The 21,114-nt window shown below is 47.5% G+C and overlaps 1 protein-coding gene across 1 annotated transcript in view; it reads left to right on the top strand.

Annotated features, from left to right (window-relative positions):
* The window catches only part of carmil3 (capping protein regulator and myosin 1 linker 3), a 90,807-nt gene that overhangs the window by 12,331 nt on the left and 57,362 nt on the right, over positions 1 to 21,114 (top strand). The window contains exons 3-11 of the mRNA XM_030364162.1: positions 3,603 to 3,653; positions 4,179 to 4,238; positions 4,844 to 4,965; positions 9,314 to 9,408; positions 10,222 to 10,292; positions 10,525 to 10,598; positions 16,346 to 16,421; positions 19,300 to 19,388; positions 20,081 to 20,175. Coding sequence (XP_030220022.1) covers positions 3,603 to 3,653; positions 4,179 to 4,238; positions 4,844 to 4,965; positions 9,314 to 9,408; positions 10,222 to 10,292; positions 10,525 to 10,598; positions 16,346 to 16,421; positions 19,300 to 19,388; positions 20,081 to 20,175 — 733 coding nt within the window. The remainder of the gene's footprint in view (positions 1 to 3,602; positions 3,654 to 4,178; positions 4,239 to 4,843; positions 4,966 to 9,313; positions 9,409 to 10,221; positions 10,293 to 10,524; positions 10,599 to 16,345; positions 16,422 to 19,299; positions 19,389 to 20,080; positions 20,176 to 21,114) is intronic.

The following is a 21,114-nucleotide window of genomic DNA, read 5'->3' as shown; positions in this document are numbered from 1 at the left end:
GATGGAAATCAGCCCTTTGTGTTGTGATAATGATTCTGATTCATCTCTGGAAACATAGCATGGCAGAATGTAAAGTAGAGTGTGTGTGTGCGTGTGCGCACTTCCATTAGACAGAGTCTTTCAATGTTTCACTCTGCTGGTTAAGTTTCAGAATTCAGGGGGAGGATCGCGCTCTGTTTATCAAACTGAAATATTGGCTAACCAACTGGTCCTGATGGAAGCCCAGGACAAACATCCAGAATTATGTTGGACAATTTCCACTGGATTTTGACCGTGTAGGAGCTGTAACCTTGATCAAAGCACAATAGGATTCAGCTCCATATCGCTCTATTTTATCCCCATAACAAATCTGTTATTATGATTCAAACGATGCATGGTGGTCTTAATGGTTGTTGTCTGGAGTGAAATGCCTGCCATATGGATCGGTTTTAACGTTGTTTCAATCACCCGTGAATGATCCATCGAGACACGCACGAACGCACACGCGGACTATTGCACTATCTCGTCATAAAACTGTGCATTATTATTTTACTGCTTTTCACTCGAAGACGTCGGTTTGTCTGACCATGAAGGTTTGATGATGGGGAGGATGGTATTGTTTGTGGTTTTATTACACTTTTTATTTAATTAATTATTGGTTTCATTCCGCTAAGGCTCATCTTCCAAACTCCTATCCTCTGCTGTGTTTTAAAATACATTCGTAAGAGGTTTTCTAAAGGCGTACATGGGAACTGTGTCGTGACTAATGAGCATCTTCTGAACTTGCAAAACTTGTCTGGGTCGGGCGGTGGGGGGGGCGATCTGTCTGTACTTCTCTTCCTCCTTCAACATTCTCTCCCTTCGCTTTCTTCCTTTCTTTCTCTCTCGTTCTCCTCTCTGCGGGGGTCTGTAGCATCGCCCGGGTAAGTCTCTTCTAGTTTGGAGACGGGGACCCACTCTGAGGGCCAGGAGCTTGCACTGGGAGCCAGGCTCCTCCTGCTCGAAGAACAAGGGGCCTTCAATGGGAAACCGGGGCTTCCTTCTTTGAGATTCAGGGGCCCGCTGCTTTGAGGATCAGCGGCCCGCTGATCTGACAGCCAGAGGCCTGATCGGAGAGCCAGGGGCCTCCTGCTCTAAGAACAAGGGGCCTGCTATAAGAGCAGGGGGCTACCTTGTTTGAGAACCAGGAGCCTGCTGGTCTGAGAGCCAGGGGCCTATTTTCAGAGCCAGGGGCCTGTTCTGAGAGCCAGGGGCCTGTTCTGAGAGCCAAGTGTTTGGTCTGAGAGCCAGGTTCCCTCTGCTTGGAGAACCGGGGGCTCGGTCTGGGAACCAGGGGCTCGGTCTGAGAACCAGGGGCCGGTCTGAGAGCCGGGAGCCTGGTTTGAAAGTCAGGGGCCTGGTCTGAGAGCTAGGGGCCTGGTCTGAGAGCAAGGGGCCTGGTCTGAGAGCCAGGGGCCGAATTTCAGAGGCAGGCCCCGGTGCATAAGGTAATCTGGAGGAGCCTGTCTAAGAGCTCTAATACTACAGATATCTATCCATCTATCTATCCTGGTTTTCCCATCACCGTCAATGGTCCTTTCGCTGTCTTCTAGGCTCTTTCTGTCTGGGGTTATCTGTATTCGTTTGTCTGTTTTCTCCTGTCTATTACTCTATTATTGTCTCTCTGTATGTATTTCTTTCTGACTTTCTTTCTGTTTATTTTCCTCTCTCTCTCGAAAACTCTGTGTTCTTCTAAGTGTGTTTCTGTCCATCTGTCTAATTCGCTGTATCTCCATCTCTTTTTCACCATCGCTGTCTATCTCACTCACTCTCAGTTTCTGTAAACATCTCTCTACGTCCCTTTCTATAGTCCTCCATCTCCTCTCTCTTTAGGATTGTTTCTGTATATGTCTACATCGCTAGCTCTGGCAGTTTCTCTCTCTCTCTCTCTGTGTTAATAGTTCCCTCTCTATCAGTCTCTCTCTCTCTCTGTTAACAGTTTCCCTCTATCAGTCTCTCTCTCTCTCCCTCTTTCTCTTTCTCGCTTAACAGTTTCCTACTCTGTCTATATCTCTGTCGCCCACTCTCTCCTCCTCTCTATCTGCCAACATCGCTCTCACTGTCACCCCCTCTCTCACCCTGCCTCTCTTCCTTCCCTCCCTCCCTCCCTTCCTCCCTCCCCCACTCAGCGGGGGTCCATTACCTATTCAGCAGGGCGAGGCCTTGAGGAATTGAAAGCGACAGAGCAGAAAAAGAAGAGAAAGAAAATCTGCGAAGCCAAGGAATGGGACAAGGGAACCAAGAGGGGGAGGGGGTGGTGTGGGGAGGTGTTAAGGCTGGGAGAGGTGGTGGGGGTGAGGAGGTGAGCCAGACAAGCCACCGTCGCCATGGCGCGCAGCAAGGAGGCGGAGAGGAGGGGATTAAGGACGGCGGATGGTAGGAACACAGATTTCCATGGCGATAAGCGAGGTTGTTTGGGACAACAACCGGGAGAGGAGAAAAGAGGCAACAAAATGGCACATCAAATGGACGAGATTGGAGGGGAATCAAAATGTGACGCGCACAAACACACACATTTGCACACACTCTTCCTCAGACAACTCCCGAGTATACACCTTCCAAACACACAGAGCAGAGAGACACACCCACTCAACCCCCAACACCCCAACAATTTATCAGATGGTTGTTTTGGTTGGCCTTTGTGTGTGTGTGAGGGACAGGAAGGAGAGTGTGAGGGAAGGATTAGCCAGAAGAGGAGTAGGAGAAGAAAGGGAGAAGAGATGCACAGTCCCTAGATGACGGATGCTAATTATGGATTTTGAATTATGAATGAGATTAATTATTTGGGCCTACGTTAATGTGGTCACGTTTTCTTAAGACCCCTGTCTTTTTTTTCAAAATACTTTCTGCCTTTCTTTGTGTCCCTTTCCTTGCGGCTCGCTCTCTCCCTCTCGCCTGCTCTTTCTCTCAGTATCTCTCTCTTTCTATCTATCTCGCTCCTTCTCTCCCCTTGACCCCTTCATCTTCTTTGGATTCAACAGTGGATATTTCTCTACTGTTTACTCGTTGCCTGCCTGCTCGTTGTTTTTTTATCTGATCTTGTTCCTCTCTTTAATTCCCCGTATTCCTCCCTCCCTCCCTCCCTCGTCCCCCCTCGTCCCCCATGGCCCCGGCTCTGCAGCGATCAGTCTAGGCTACGCTGTTTAGCAACGAACAGCGGGCTCCATCAGGACAATGTTGTGTGATGGATTGTATTGTCAAGTGGCTAACCGGGAGTCTCGTATGACACACGCACGCTCAATCTTACACACGCTCACACTACAATAGACAGTAACACACACACACACACACACACACACACACACACACACACACACACACACACACACACACACACACACACACACACACACACACACACACACACACACACACACACACACACACACGGTCCCCGCCATCGTTAGCATGATAACGTCTGCCGCGCTTAGCGTGAGTGATGAGGCGCTCAAATGAAGAACCGCCATGATTTGTTTCTCTTGATGCGCTGCTTGTGGGTTGTGATGCCCGCCATGCGATTAACATTTAGCACTTCCTGTGTGCTGACAGTCAACTGAATGAGCGTCCTTCCCTCTCCCCTACAGGTGCTGGCCACATGGAGGCTGTATCTCTTCGCTGTCAAAGTTCCCACCAAGGTAAACGCACTCCTCTTATTCCTGTTTCGCCTCCTCTCCCTTTTCCTCTTCTCCTCTTCTTTCTGCTCCTCCTCCTCTCCATTTTCCTCTTCTTCCTTCTGCTCCTCCCTCCTCCCCTGCCCCTCTCATCCTCCTCCTCTCTGGCTCTGGAATCTATTTCATGGTCGGGTCGTGACCCTTCTGCGGTAATTAGAGACATATTGGACCAATCAGAGCCGACACATCGGGCTGACAGCGGGCCAGCCGCGCTAATGATCATTGCAATAATCATAATTATTATTGTAATTGGAAGCGATCATTCTGATAATGGCTTGCCTCCATGTGATGTTTAGAGCAGATTATAGCACCGGTTGATGGGAGACTGGGATTTAGATTGGTTGGTTGGGGGGGGGGGGTTGAAACTAGGTAGTTTCGTGGAATGACCTTTTCGTGAGAAGAAAAGGATGGGTTCAAATCTTCTGAGATGGGTTTTTCTCCTCAGCCAGAAATACATTTCATTTTCTTTTCTTTCCTTCTTTCGATCAGGTGGAGGTCACGTTCAATTTCCTGGAGATCCGAGCAATGAACACATTTCCAGAGTTCCAGGTACGAACGACAACAAGCTGTGTAGCAACCTCAGGGTTAACCCGCTGCTCAGTCTCAGTCTCTTATTGGCCACTCAATTCCCTTGACAAGCTGCTAACTCATCTACACTCTGCTCGCTCTACTAAATGCTGACTGTATTCACTCGAGTTGGTCATTAACCGACTGCTAACTAACTCGTCGACAATCTGCTAAATGCTAACTCCATCCATTCTAAATTAGAAACATTTGACCTGTGAGTCTTTAAATGGACACTTTTGTCCAAAGTGACTTATTTTTTTAATGCATGTCATTAGCCAACAGGTTGGGGGTTGAGGCGTCTTGCTCAAGGATGCCTACAGGTCGGCTGAGGTTGTCAGGGTTTGACCCCACAACCCATCTGCCGGGAGTCGAACACCATTGCCATTAGACTACCGCCTGTCCTCAACTGGCTCCACTTTATAAACCGATCAATATTTAATCGTGTTTCAATAGCACTCAAAAATGATGGATCAATTAGTGCCTATATTTTCTGTGCTGGCAAAGCACTGTGTATGTTGTGTGACGGTAGACCCGGCTCTCCCATGACCCATGCCCTCTGCCCCCCCCCCCCCCCCCCCCCGGCGCAGGTGGTGATCGACACGGACAAGACCACCTACTCTCTAAGGCTCCAGAGCCAGGAGCAGGTGGACCATGTGGTCGGCCACATCAACTACGCGCTCTCCCGCGTCTTCAACAACTCCATCTACGCGTGAGTCATCTGACCTCAAGGAGTCCTGCTCAGTTAAAGCAGAGCTCCCGGGGGGGGGAAGATGGCACAAAGCCCGGGCCGGAAACCAAGAATGTAAAGGGGCGGGGTTACACCTTGTTTCCTGTTTCCTTTTATGGAGATGATGAGGATTTCAGATGAGGATTATAATAATTGGATTTCTACTATTGGAACTGTATGTTGATGTGAATAGTTGTTCGGTTGGAGTGAGGTTTGGCAAGCAAGCAGAGTCAGACCGTGACATTGGTGAAGAATAAGAGCAGGGAGGAGGCAGGGTTTGATGCAAAATAATTTGGTTTATTATCTTATTCTTCAGGTCGATTTGATGCTTAATTTTGCATCCATTTTACTCGTGTTTTTGTGCTGCATAAAAGGACAACAAAAAGATAACAATACATTAGAAAATGATCAAACACATAAATTAAAGGTACATGTCTGGCAATCAAAGGAATCTGGCATAAATCAAAGACAATATAATTATTAGATTGACTCACGTTAACTGAAGACACACACAGGATGCAAGAGCGTGCTGGTGGCGAGTAAAAAAGCAAGAGCCAAAGTGTGCACAAACAATTTAAAGTCTCTGCCCCTCCCCCAACAGGTGAGGTGTGCATGGTCAGGTGGCAGGTGGCAAAAGTATGTTTCGGACGGGCAGATTCAACACATTCATTGTGTTGAAAGAATAACAATGGAATAGAGAGGGAATTAAATGGAAGGAGTCTTTTCATCTACCGTTACCAGTCCACACAGTTTTGTTTTAAAAAGCTTTACAGACCCTTTTTCAAAGAACGTTGGTGTCTGGACAGGATGTTGTCTTCTTGCCCCCCCTCCTGGGAAAAGTTTGACTACTGCTGGCCAAGTTTTTGTTGGCTGACAAATGACCTGCTAATAAATTCCCGCCTCCACCAACACAATGGTCTGAAACAATTATGAAGCAAAACAAAGTGAGACGCTCCATTCACCCAGTTTTGAGCTAGCCGTTTTTTGTAAGACTAAAGCGTAAGAAACTCGCCCCTTCTCATGCCTTCAACAACTCTGTTTAGGCGTAAGAAACACTCCCTCAGCCTCCCTCTCTTAATGATGTACTCTTTCAACACCTCTGTAAACGTGTGCGCTTTTTCTGCGAGGCAAGCAACCATCTCTCTTCTCCATAAAGATAAAATGTTCTTCATTAATCCCAGATGGGAAATGCAGTGGTCACAGGTGCACAAATACAGAACCGTAATGAGGTTTCTATGTTATAATGTAATGAAGAACAACAGAAAACACAGAAACCTATGATTATTCTCTGTACACGAGCAGTAGATGTAAAATGTAAATGCAGAAGGATAAAAAAAAATAATAACATGGCAAAGCGGGAAGTTACACTACATGTGAAAGTGCATTGTGCGTTTAAATGTCAACATGAGGACTCCGATCCAGAGTGTGAACCGCCCAGCGGGGTGCCTCGCCAGCCCAGAGTGAGGGGGGAACACACCCAGGAGGAGGCTTCTGATGAGCCCCGACCGCTCAATGTCCTTCCCAACAAACCGTTGGCTCGTCCTCCCCGTACTCTCCCTCTCTCCTCTCTTGTCCGTGGGAAATCGACTCCCCTCCCTTCCTTGGCGTTTGGTTTTTGTCTGGGTGATGCAGTGCCTCTCGGCCTGAGATTACGTCAATATTGACTTTATGCCTGTTGAGAATTTACCTTGTTCGGGATTGAAGGAGACAGTGATTATTTTGTTGTTGTTGTGCCGTGTGCCTCAATGTACCTCGACCTACGACGCGCGGTCGATACCTTCTTTATAATAGTTTCTTTACAAGTGGAAGATGTGGTGAACTTGAGCGCTCAGACAAAAGCCAGCTGATGAAAACACTAGTGTTAAAAGTTGTTGTTCTCTCAGACTTTAAGTGTGGGAGAACAAGCGTGGAACGTGAAGAAAATGAGCGAAGCACATTGAGTGCAAGTTGTCACTCCAAAACTTGGTGGTAGTGCGTCAAGTGAGATTGACTCTCTTCTTTCCTTCCTGTTTAATCTCTCAGTATAGTCTTTCTTTCTTTCTTTCTTTCCTTCCTTCCTTCCTTCCTTCCTTCCTTCCTTCCTTCCTTCCTCTGGTCTTCCTCTGGTCTTCCTCTGGTCTTCCTCTCTTTGTACCTCCCCCCCCTCCTTTGGCCTGCCTCTTTCTCGTTGGTGGGGGCAGCCACTGGATGAGCCGTGGCCCGTTGTCTATTGACCTGTGCGCTGCTCTCTCCTCAGCCCTTCATCTCCCAGCGTGCCTCCTCTCTCCATTAAGGCCTGATTGCTTTCAGCCAGAACGATTAAACAGAACGGATAGACGGAAGAGGGGGGGGGGGGGGGGGGGGAACACATGCGGTATTGAAGATGGTGAGGGGTGAATCAGCAGGGGAGGGGTTAGATGATGATATAACAAGTTGGTGAGGTTCTCAAGCCATACAGTACCATGTAGTGGTGAGAAGGAGGGGAGAGGGGGAGGGTTCAAATCAAAAGGGGGGGGGGGGGGGGGGGGAGGGGCTGCTGAGAAGATTGGATACCTTGTGAGTGATTGGGTTGGGGGGGAGGAGGAGGAGGAGGATTCCGGGAGATTAGATACCATGTTAGTAATTTGTGGAAGTGTAAACAGTACGGGCGGAGAACACTGTGGGAGAAGGACGACGAAACAGGAAAGGGGGATACCTTGTTAGTTACAGTAGACGGGAGGTGAGATAGACATGGAGATAGGCACCAGCCCTTGGGACAGGATCAGGGGGGCAGATAAGGCGGGGGGTGTGGGGGATTAAGGTCAGGGATACGGTGAGGTGTTTTTCATTGATCTGCCAAATAGGATTAAGTAGGTCTGTGTTGCCCGGGGAATGACGTGGAAAGCAGAAGGGATAAACCCAACATATGTAGGAACGGGTCCATGCGGTTGCGGCTGCTCTTTTGAAGAGGAATTAATCCATTACATATAACTCGTTCAATTGATTTATGACATGGCTTTGATAAATATTAAATTCTGATTGGTCAATCACGGCATTCAACTCCCTGATATTTCTGGATAGCAGACCACTGCTTAGGGGGCTATATCCAACTGTTGACTATTTTAAATGCGGAGGGAATCAATTCATTTTTAAATCAATAAAATAACTTTTTGGTTTATATAGGTTGCATCAAGTTGTTGATTTCTTTAGTAAGTAGCAATCATAAGCAGGTATTGGTAATTCTTGTCAGGGTTTATTTTACCAAATACATGCTTGCTTTACATTAGGACTTCGTGTTTGAAAACTAGAATCTGGTTTGTTCCAAGATATATATCTTTCATATTGTATTTTCCTTATTTTTTTTTAATAACAGCACACCTCTGCCTTTAACAACTCTAAATCAATGCGCTACAAACATTATAAACAACGGTCATATAGAACTATAGACCATTGCAGAATAATATGTAAATTTCAGCTCATTGAGCCGATAAAAAAACAACAACAATAACCTTCTAGATGAAAGTAGCAAAGATCTACTCATTGATGGTGACTGTGGTATAAGCAGAGTAAACCATCTCTCCTTGGCCACCTAACCTCCCCCGGGGTTCATCATTTACAGCAACGGGACAGCCTGTTCATGGTGTTCCCACCTCCATCTGATGACTCAAGTCATCAGTTATTTTCATAACCATACTGGACATAGACTGCTCCTAATAGCATCTTGGTTGTTGTCTTAATACACTGTAAGCTGATAGTAAGAAAATGTAATTTGTAACGGAAAGATAGTTAGAGAGCGAGCGAGAGAGCGAGACTCAAACATACCAGCGGTCGCTGCAGTTGTTTGTGCGGTTAGCTCCCTAGTGTGTTCATGCACTGTGCTCATCTTGAGCTCAAGTTATAACTGAAGGAAAATGGATTGAGGCATAGACAAAGATTAATATATGGATTAATGTTTAATAAAGAATGAGAAAGAGATACATTTCAGATCAAGATATGGGAGGAGATATTATTGATATGGGATAAAAGATGCATATCTATTAAATTTTACTTGAAAACAAGCCGCATATGCTATTCCAATATAATATCCCTTTGAGTTGTTCTTTTTATGAATCAGACTTTTTGGTTCGTCATTTCAACTTGACATGCTGGTCCTCCTCGCCTGCTTGTTCAAGAGCAACTAAGGGCAAAGGAAATCGAATTTTTCCCATTTTGGATTTTGATCTAAATGAGATCTGGCTGTGTCTTTCCTCCCTTAATTCAAAGGATTCTTTCAGGTGACGCAAGTGGAGAAGGCTGACTCTCTCTTTCTCTTTCTCCTTCTCTCTCTTTCTCTTTCTCTCGCTCTCGCTCTCTCTCGCTCTCTCTCTCTCAGGCCTCCTATATGTCGAGCAGAGGGGGAGGTGGCAGACGGCGTTCACAAGTTTTCGCCTACTTCTGATTCATCGCTAGAAGCCCAAAAAACCTGTGGTGAGCTGCCCTGTTCAACGCCACGCTCACGCACACACACAGAGCTATGTTTTGCCTAGAGTGACTCACTGTGAATACAGATGCAGGTGAAAAGCCAGCTTCTGTGGTAGTTGGGTCAGCCAGCTCCATGGTTTCTACAGGTAGCCTGCTGGCATCGGGGATCAAACCCGGAACCTTTACCTACTGGGAATCAAACACCCAAGTCGGTATGCTATCCCTACTGCATACGAAACATAAACTATACCTTAACAGAACTTCTTACTCTGTCAAGTTCCTCTGGAGGGCAGATCTGAACTAGGACGGTGGGGATCCAGATTGTTGTCAGATTTCCTCTCTGATCTGTTGGTTATTCCGTTATTCAACCAGTTCTTTCACGGTCAACACTTTGATCTCACCTGGATAGTGTACAGAGAATCTTCCGCTCATACGGTTCCTTTTGAACTTTGGCCCATTTTCATTCCCCTGTTCTCCCCATCTCATCCCTTCATCGTCTCCTCCTGCTCGTATCCCCCTTCTTGTCGTCCCCTGCTGTCCTCTCATTTGTTCTCCATCACTGCTCATTTTATCCCCACCGTCCTCCCTGTTTTGTCTCATGCTCCTCCCCTTCTCCTCCTTTACTCTGTCCTCCTCCTCTCCTCCCTCTCCTCCTCCCCTCCCTCTCTCCCTTCCTCCTCCTCCTACCCTCTTCCTCTACCCGCTTCTTCTCCTCTTCCCCTTGCCTCTCCTCCTCTTCCTCCCCCTGACATTCCTCTGCGTCCCTCCTCCGCCTCTTCCCCCCCTCCTCCTCCTCCCCCTCCCCTCCTCCTCCCCCAGGGGGTTTCTCTGAGACCTACGCGGCGCTGTGTGACTACAACGGGATCGGCTGCAAGGAGGAGGTGCAGTGGGTGAGCCACGCATCCCACAACGCCTCCTTACTCCTCTAATCTAGAAGACGCCTCATTTAGGGCTTTTATCAAGGCTGTGGTTGGAGCGCAGCCCTTTTACCCTGATCAATCAGCCTTTTGATCTGTGTTGTGATTCTCATCTGTCCGCCCTATGTATCTTAAGTGCTTCTTTAATCTATTCCGTGCTCCCTCTGCGCTCACTGTGTGTTTGTCTGTTTATTCCTCCACCCAGGATGTCGACACAATCTACCACTCTCAGGATAACCGAGAGTTCAACCTGTTGGATTTCAGCCACCTCGACAGCCGGTAACTCTTTCATTCAGACTCACACGTGCTTTGTTTTCAATTTGCCATTTTGATGTCATTGATGACGGTTTCTGATACACGGAAATGGGCTTATAAAACGATAAACTGCCCCGGAAACGAGAAAGAAATGCGGGGAAATCATTATGTTTTTTGTTTTTTTACCTCAACATGCCATTCTCTTTCCACAATGATTTGCTAACTTTATCCATCCCTCACAGTTAGTTCCTATTAGCAGCTAGCAGGAGCCTGCTGCTGTCCTTGTCGCTAATCAACGCTACAACAAAACTGTGTCTGGGTTAACATCGTTAGCCAAATAAACGACTTGACGCGAATCCCGGTGTCAATGGACAAGGCAGACCTTTTGAAAACACATAAAGGAATAAATGAATTTGTAAACAGCACTGAGGCAGAGCTGACCTTCTGTATTTTTATCCCGGGAGAAAGGTAATTGGCCTATCAGTTTTTCATCATTTTAAAATATGGTGTTGTGTATTTGATCAGTATTTGATCCTGAAAGTAATAACTCCGACACCAGTGCCAAACATTTCAAGTGTTACAAAGACGGAAAAATAAATGTCACTCTATGGGGCTATGGGGACATGGAGCCGGTGCCATCGGAGGACATTTGAATCTGTCGGTTCATGTTGGAGGCCCTGCACAAATTCAGATTATTATCTACGCTAACATTAAGGCCCCTGTCGGGATCAATTTCCACTGATGCAATACAACCCATAAAACCCCCATTGTCTGCTCTCGGATGACCTATTATGAATACAACACTATCATTAACTATGAAATATATGACAAATATAAGATTCATAACCTATATTAATAATCTGATTCGTCTTCCTACCTCTACTATCATTCATGACAACGTGAGCGTCTTCATGCTCACTGCTTTAGGCCTCTGTGAAGGCCGGGGACTCGGGTAGTTCTTCCCCCAGCGTCCTCTGAACTGATGCTGACAGCCAGTCCCGGCTGATACGGCCTGTCAGCTGTCAGTCGTCTTTATCCCACGCTTTCATGCTCACTTTCCTTTCTCCTGGTGGATATCCCACACTGTTACATAACCACACACACAGACGCACACACTTGTGCAAACACACACAGGGTACCTTTTTACCTACATACTTATCCATCTCCTCAATTCTCATTTGTGTTACTGTCTCCGTTTCCTCCCCCCTGCTCCCTCGTATGCTCAATGCCTGTGCCTCCACCCCTCTCTGTCGTGTTAGTGTCTAGTCAGGGCTTTGTTTACACATGAGCAGGCTTGTCTCCGCCCCATCAGAGGAGGCAGAAACTCAGCTCCATGTCCCCATAGCGGCTCCACACCCGATTCTCCACTTGGCTGCCGGCGGAGCCTTTCATAGAAACGTCCCGCTGCACTTCCTCTGTCGCCGGAGGTTGCACCAGGAAGTGGGGGTGTGTTCTATTGTCTCTGCGTCAGGGGAGGCAGAGTCTAGACATGTTGGGGTGGGAGGTTTGAGATGAGCATACTTTTTGTTTTTGGAGTGTTGGAAGTTCAGCTGAGTGGAACTGTGGTTACATTGATTCCAGCGTTCACGCAACATGAACAGCTTCGGGGTTCGAACCCTCACCCTGGCAGCGGGGAGTCAATCTCCCTAGCCACTAACCGGTCGGTGTTTGAAAGTTGTGGTGTTTGATCCCCCCCATGGTTTAAGAAGGTGCCCTGACCCTAATGGGCTCCTTAATAAGCCTTATCTGCTAATTAATCATGTTATTATAATCGCTTTGAGCAATTTGCTTCATAATGGCTATGTAGGAGTGGGCCAGCGTAATCCCCTTGTCCTTAAAGTGCAGGCCTTACAAGGCCTTCTCTTCATATACCTGTTCTTTCGTTCCTAGCGCAGCGTTTGCCCCGCGGCTACAAACCGCAATGTCAGCTCTTATCCGTTGCCGTGACGACCTCAGCCGGATCAACGCACCATTTTGTTTTCTTTATGCATGCGCACATTCAGCCCTGGCTCACCTGCCTAGCATGCGTGCACATACACACACACACACACCCGGGCAGGCACGCACGCACGCACACGCGCACGCACGCACACGCGCGCGGCTGACCTTTACCGACTAAGGCCTGACATTTGGGTCTTTTTGAATATTATCGGAACCTGACGGAAATGTCACGTTTGGATGAATACATCACTTCATATTTTCTTGCGGGCTAAACAGACCATAATATTGGTATGGATTAGACATTATTGATTTTGTTTTCTGATTGACTTGCTGCCAGCATGGTTAAATACTTAAAAGCATCTATTTCTGTATCGGTGTTCAAAAGGCTGCCGAAGCAGATTTTATGTGGATATATATATATATATATATATCAGGGGGAACAAAGATGTGTTTGTTGTTCTGCTCTTCACCTCATCCACCTGCCAGCTTAAAGTCCCGGGATGTCAAAACAAACGCACCTATTCGGGAGCTTTAGTGTCAACAAAATGTTTTGACGAGATGAATGGAAGAGGAGAAGGGTTTTAATTACACGTTGTGTTCTTAAGATGAGGGGGAGGAGGGATGGAGGAAGGCGCCGCAGGGAACCGTGTTGTAGACGGAGCGTTGGCCTCCGTGTGAACCACCAGTGCCCGGGAGCCCGCGCCGCTGACGAGCCTCCCCACACCTCTGCCTCCACTCAGCCGTTCCTTACGTTGCCAGCCTCTCTGTGCCTCTCTCGCTTTGTCTCTTTCTCTCGTTCCCAGTCACTCACACTCTCTCGTTCCGGTGCTTTCTTTGGCTCTGTGTGCATGTCTCTGGCTCTCTGTCGTTCTCATTCTTGCTCGTTCTCTCTCTCGCTCTCGGTCTGTCTCTGTCTCTCTCTCTGTCAATCTTTGTGATTATCCCTGTGCATCTCTCTTTCTGTCTTCTCCTCTTTCTCTCGTTCTGTTTCTCCCCGTCTGTACGCCTGTCTCTCTTCTAATATCTGTTTATCTTGGTCTTCACTTCTGTCTTCTATTGGTCTTCCTCTTTCCTTTTGTTCCTGTCTGTGACCCTCTCTCTTGCTCTTTCAGTCTCATGTAGCCACTAGCATCATCATCACTGTTCTTCCTTGTAATTTGGGTTTTATTTATTCTTGACTCCGACTGCTGCAGTTGATCTCTCCTGTGTGATCACCCCCCCCCCCCCCCCCCCCTCCAAACCGGTCCCTTACCCTGACGACCCACTTTCCTCTTCCGTCTCTGATGTGCCCAAATGGCCCCCGCTGTGTGTGTGTGTGTGTGTGTGTGTGTGTGTGTGTGTGTGTGTGTGTGTGTGTGTGTGTGTGTGTGTGTGTGTGTGTGTGTGTGTGTGTGTGTGTGTGTGTGTGTGTGTCCCTCCCTCCCTCCCTCCCTGTCCCGAGCAGCAGAGTAAGTAAGCCTGTGTGTTTGTGTGTGTGTGTGTCCCTAGCAGCAGAGTGAGTAAGCCTGTGTGTGTGTGTGTGTGTGTGTGTGTGTTACTTGTTGTTTCCGGTGTGTGGGGAGAGGAGTAGGTTTGGGAGAAGTAGCGTTATGCTTGAGTGTTTTTTAGCTTTAAGAACTCTGCAGACAGCTGGTTTACACACAAACAGACACACACAGAAACACACACACACACACACACACACACACACACACACACACACACACACACACACACAGTGCCTGCCTCTTCTTTAGACATCCCCTGTGTGGCTGTCTGCCTCTTTTGGTATTGGCGACACATCTTCCATTACCCCCTCCCCCCTCGGCCCCCTCCACCTGAGTCACGCTCCAGACGTCAGGTGGTCTCTGGATATTTAAAGGACCTGTCACTGGGTCGACTCCTTTGAGGGGGCTGGAAAAGGGTTGGTGTGTTTTCACTGGGACCAGATGCTTCCAATGGAAGTGTGTGCGTTTGTCTGTCTCCCTTGTCACATGCTCACTCTCTCACTCTCTCACTCTCTCACTCGCACACACGCGTGCCCCATTGCCAGAGGTCAATTGCATGATCTGCTGTCGAAACCCAAACCTTGTTGATGATGAATGCATTATGACAAGTGCAAAGAGCCACTCTAGCGCACACACAGACACGCACGCACACCATGCGTTTGGGAAGGAGTGCTGTGGTTGTTCTGGCTTAAAGGAATGGGGCCTGCAGCCATCTTACTCTGAGATCTAAAGTCCTGCCCTCTTTGTGTAAAGCGCGCGCACACACACACACACACACACACACACACACACACACACACACACACACACACACACACACACACACACACACACACACACACACACACACACACACACAGTCATCCCTTCTTTTTCCTCTTTCCATTCCTCGCCTGACTTTATCTCTGTACTCTTGTGAACCTCCCCTTCGTCCGTCCCCCGACTTGCTCTCCGCCCCCCTCTTCCTCTTCCTCTACTACTTGTCAAGTGGTGTATGGAAGTGTTTCAGGTGGACAATTGAGACGCATAGCACACACACACAATGTATACGCGCGCGTATACATTCACACACACGCGTATACATTCACACACACGCGTATACATTCACACACACGCGTATACATTCACACACACGCGTATACATTCACACACACGCGTATACATTCACACACACGCGTATACATTCACACACACGCGTATACATTCACACACACGCGTATACATTCACACACACGCGTATACATTCACACACACACTCTGTCATTTTATGTATCCTTCCATTACCTCCCTCTCTCCTATCCCTCCATTTTCCGTCCATCTCGTCCGTTGTTTTACTTCTCTCTTCCTATCCCTAAGCTCTTCCTCTATTCTCTCCTTTCCTCTTGCCCTGTCTCACTCTCTCCCGCTCAATATTCTCTCTCATCTTCTCCTCGCTTTCTAGTCTCTGGTTCCTCCCTCACAACTTTCCACTCCATTTTCATTTGTCTCTCTCCCTCACAGACAACAACACGCGCACAAACAATTATGCACAGGCAGTGGGCCAGTTGGCGTGCGTGCGCGTGTGTGTGTTTACACCAGGGGTCCGTACTCAGAATCTCAACGTGTTCGTATTGAGTAAACAACGACCCCATCCATCGACCGCCCTCTCCATCTCTGTCCTGCCTCTCTCCCCCCTTTTTCCCTCTTGATGGAGCCACCCCTCCATCCCCCTGCCCCCAACCCTCTCTCCCCTCCACCCCCTACTCTCCCTCCCACTCCTTAACCTACACCCCCCATCTTCCATTCCATCCCTCCTTTGCACCCTCTGCTCCCTCCCATCTCTACCCGTTTCTCCGCCATCTCCCCCCTCCGATCTCTCGCCCTCCATCTTCTCCTTCCGCCCCATCTCCGTCCTCTCCCTATCTTCCCTCCACCCCTCCTCTATCTCCTTCCTCCACCACGTTCTCCCCCCTCTTTCTCCCCCACCATCTTCCCCCTGCAGCAAATCCCTCAACCTCCCCGCTGCCCCCGCTCCCCCCCGCTCCCCATCTCCGCCCTCTGCCCAGCCCCCAGCAGGGAGCCACATCAGTCACATGATCAGAAGGGTGTCCCGGTGCGTTGTGCTCCCATCCCCCCCTCTGTCAGGATGATGAACTGCCGTTGGCCGGGGGAGGGGCTAGGGAGAAAGAAGTTTCGCCGTAATGTAAATTTATGGATCAATGACATCGAAATGGCCTGCAGCAGATGAGCTCTGCTAATTCAAGGGTTTTCCTTTATCTAACTGTGTGTGTGTGTGTGTGTGTGTGTGTGTGTGTGTGTGTGTGTGTGTGTGTGTGTGTGTGTGTGTGTGTGTGTGTGTTCCAGGGACTTGGCGGTGATTGTGGCGTCCATGGCGTACAACACGTGGTTCACCAAACTCCACTGCAAGGACATGCGCCTGGTAACCATCTCTATAGTAACCGTATCCATCCCCTGGTAACCATCTCTATAGTAACCGTATCCATCCCCTGGTAACCATCTCTATAGTAACCATCTCTAAAGTGATTGCCCCTAGTAACTATATTGATACAAACCATACCCATCCTCTAGTAATCATCTATATTGTAACGAGACTCCAATAACCATCTCTATGCAAACCAACCCATTCCCTAGTAACCTTATCTATAGTAACTGTAACCATCTATATTGTAACTAGCCTCTAGTACCCATCTCTGTAGTATCCATAACTATTCCCCTAGTAAGTATCTCCATCCCATAGGTACTATCGCTATAGATGGTTACAAATGTCACCTTCTTTAATCTGCTATATCGAGTTCCTCGTAACACTATCTCCAGTGCCTCGGAGAAGCTCTCTAGTGTGCTATATTAATTTTTGGGAAACGACAGCAGTGGCAGTGGGCGGGCGTAGCTTCATCATAATCATACAGCGCATGCATAATAGATGCAAAGGAGGAGAAGACGAAAAGTCTCCTGTAACTCTAGACGCTGTATAATTATTATTATTATTATTATTATTATTATTATTATTATTATTATTATCACAAGGCAGGAACTACAAAGATAAAGCCGTACACTAGCATCAACATGTGCCGTATCTCTTCAGACGTACCAGAGTGCCATTGAAGTTCACTGACCAAAGTTTTCCGCTGATAACCCTGATTTGTTATTCTTTGGATTCTTCTCCATCTCCTCGCACTCTAAGCGTGTCGGCCAGATTGAAGTCCTGTTCTTTGGTTGTAGCCGCGGCCGTGATTTTGGCTGATTTCATGAAATATTCATACGAGAAACAACAGCCACCCCGAGAATGCGTTGAGAGTCTTTCCATGAATCAAACGGAATGGATCCGGACTCGCCAGCCGGTTGGGCGTCAGGCTGTTGTCTTTCTACTGGCGTTATTAGAACCCGTCTGAGTCCACGTGTTTATCTCTGTACCAGAGGAGCCCAGAGCTCTTGCTTCAGCGTTAAAGAGCAGCTCGTGTTGCTGCGGAAAACTCTGCTTGAAAAGCCCCAAAAATGTGTAACTTTGTAGAAGGATAAGACTATTATTACATTACGTAAGCCCCATCTCGCTGTGATCAGACAGAGGGAGGCCCCCCAAGAGACCAGGGTTGTTTTCAGGAAAAATCAAACCTTAAAAACATTTTTTTTGTGATGTAACTTCCCAGCCAAAACATTGTTTAGATTTTATCCTGCAGATAAAAAACATATTCACTACATAACTACTTACTGACGATGACGATGGTAAAAGTTCTGGCCAGCTAGTCGCCCTAGCTTCACCACTGTTGACATATGACTCGCCACTGCTGCTGTTCTCAGGGTGCCAGCCGTAAAGTGCTTTGGATAAAATATAAGCAAATGGTAATAGTGACTTCATTTACATTCGTAGTGATTCCTTAAGCAGACACTTTTTATCCAAAATGAGTTTCTTCCAAGTGAGGCTAAGAGCAATCAAAAGCAAGCAATCAAATTCGGAGGAGCTACAGAAAGAAAGGTTATAGTGCTGCGTTACCCAGTTTTAATGACGACTGGAGCGCGTGCCGAGCAGCATAGAAATCTGAAATACAAGGTGTCATGGTTCCTTTATTCAGTGCTTACTCTTCCTAACTTGACAGATAATACACTAGGGATCAGCGATCCCCAATTCTGTTCAAATAAATTCTTAATTGACCCCGATTTCAAATTAAATCACATAAAAAATCAAGTAAAAGATTCTGTAGTTATTATTTGAGAGTTAAGAGAGAGAGTAGAGAAGAGTGGAAGAGTTTTTTTTTTCCCCTGGTTTTCTCCAGTACTTACAAGTGTTGCATTTCACGCAGCTTTGATTGATAAGCAAGATGAATTCTCAGAACCAATCAGGGAAGAGATGACCTGATTGGACAGAAATAACTTGAGAGCTCTCTAAAATCTAAAATGGCTGATACAGAGATGGGCTAAGTCAACATCAAACAACTATCCTCACATCACATTTCTGTCATTAATGGTGGATGAACGCCAAGGCCATTTCCCCTCAAATACTTTTTACATTCCATCCTTTAAACGGACACTGTGTAAAAATTACTTGAATCTAGTGGTACAATTGTATATTGCATTCAAACTTATAGTGTTCGCTTGTTCAAAAACTACGGTGGGCAGTATGTGCCAAGAAGCTGTGTCATGACATCCAATACTACCTCATCGAGTCATTCGAGTGATGATGAGGTTTGTTTTTTCAAACAAATTTCAAACTGCATTTAATCATTAGTGTAAGCTAATGATGTATGAGTAATTATTCCTCGAGCAAGATAGTGAATTATTTCAGTCATCATTCACGCTGGCTCAGAGTGAAAACGCGTTTGCATTTCCTGTAGTACGTAGTGCTTTTTGTCCTTCTCGGCAGTTCATAGACCGGAAGAACATGGAAGCCTCCATGAAGCTTACCCATCCTATGTAACTACTTATTAATTATTCTTCGCTCAGGAGGATAAGTGACATTTTTGGCAGAGATAATTTTACACCAATGAGGACTTATTTATGAATGAATACGTTGATTTGAGGTAATAAATGACTTAAAATATTACAGTGTCGCTTTAAGTTTCTGTTCCTTCGATCCAACGGTTTGGAGTCGATCCCAATGAAGACATTTTTTAAGAATCGATTCTTGAGGAAAATTCGAGACCTGGGGAAATGGAAGGGAGTCACTCCATCCCTGTGACGAGCTGCTTTAACCACCTGGAGCTATGCAGTCAGCCAGGGGCCTGGCTGGGGTGCGCTGGCGGGAGAGGGGGGCATGGCGGACCTCTGCCCCTGAATCAGCCTCTCTTCCTTGGTGTGTTCGTCAGGGCTCGGAGGTGGTGGACCAGGTGCTCCACACCGTCAGCAAGTCCAACAGCCTGGAGGAGCTGACGCTGGAGAACGCCGGCCTCAAGTCGTGAGTCTAGCTCTCTTTGTCTCTATTTATCTTCTTTGTCTCTGTCTGTCTCCCCCATGGCTCTCTCTTCCATCCGACCCAAAATGTGCATCTTCCTCCTCTTCCTCTTCATCCTTCTCTCTCGTTCTTTGCATGCTCCCCTCTGCCAAAAGTCTGCTGTCCTCCTCCTCTTGTTTCCCTCCTCCTTTCCTCCTCACACATCTTCCTTCCTTGCTCCTCCTCTAACTTTACGCCCACGTTCCTTGTCATACCAAACAAGCACGCACAAGGCCCACGCCTCCTTTGCTTCTTTTTGCTACTTTTGTCCCTTCCGCTTCTGCCTGTTGGTGCTTGTATACCCTCCTGCCCCCCTTTTGTGGAACCACCACCCCCCCCCCGCATCGTGCCCTCGTGACACTGATGTGGAAGCTCCTCAACAGCACGTTCCTGAGGGGAACCAAGCTAGCTGCTCCTAGAACCAAAACATGCAGAACCAAAGTCCCAATTCAATAAGGCTCTAAATGAATCAGCCCACCTCCGGGCATAGCGAATTAGCATAACGATTAAGCTGCTTTTGGGACGTGTCGGATCGTCGGAGCTCCAACAGGGGTTGCAGTGCGGCAGAGCCCCGGCTGCATTGAGGAGGGTTTGATGGCTGGCATGTCTTCTCAGAGGCCGGGTGATTTATTCTGAGGGTTGGGATGTCTCCACAGGGACTTCCCCCAGAAGATGGCCTCCGCACTGTCGGAAAACCCGTCGTCCGTGATCCACTCCCTCAACCTGTCACATAACACACTGGACAACCAAGGTACACACACACACACACACACACACACACACACACACACACACACACACACACACACACACACACACACACACACACACACACACACACACACACACACACACACACACACACACACACACACACACTCTGGCTCGCTCACACTCTCTGGCATGCGCTCACTTTCTCTCTCGGTCACTCTCTTTAGTTCACTCTCCTGTTTTTTGGCTGTCTCAAGCTCAGTGTTTCTTTCTCTCTGGCCCTCTTACACAGTCTATCTCCCAATCTCTCTCTGTGTTTACATCTGAGCTCGGACGTCCCTGAGAGAGAGAGAGAGGGAGAGAGGCAGAAAGGGGGAGAGGGAGAGAGAGACTCTCTCTGTGCCTGCAGCAGGTTTATTCATTTACTATGTAATCCTACTCAACTCGGTGTTTCTGCAGAAACACCGTCGTAGCCCGTCTGTCTCCGTCTGCTCTCAGTCTGTCCTCACTTCTGCTACACTTCATTGACGGCAGCGCCTTCCCTCCCTCCACCCCATCAATAGATTTTAAGTTTGTATTTTTATACCTCATTTCTATTTGCTCCTTCACACGTTGCCGATCGAGCCAAGATTGCTTCTGTTGGTTTTAACACTTTTATTGCTTCGTTTTATCATGGCTGTGTTTGTCATTGAGAGCCCTGTCTGAAGAGGGACAGTCTAGTGCTCATGATGATGGCTTTAGTGACAGCTGAAAGGTACTGGGTTTAATCCCCTCACATCCGCAGTCCACCCTAAAGCCTCCCTGAGCAAGTGACCCAAAGCCCGGCCTGCTCCTTAATGACCATGTCAGAGAAATGTTGCTTGTAGTAGCTTTGGGGAAGTATCCTCTTATGCAGATGTTTGGACCAGCCGGCAGCCTTGCCACTAATTTAACATTCAGACACAGCCACACAAAATGTGCTAATGTATGTCTGTACCAA

Source organism: Gadus morhua, chromosome 8 (genome assembly GCF_902167405.1).
Source record: "Gadus morhua chromosome 8, gadMor3.0, whole genome shotgun sequence".
NCBI lineage: Eukaryota > Metazoa > Chordata > Actinopteri > Gadiformes > Gadidae > Gadus > Gadus morhua.
This window is presented reverse-complemented; position numbering and strand designations above follow the sequence as displayed.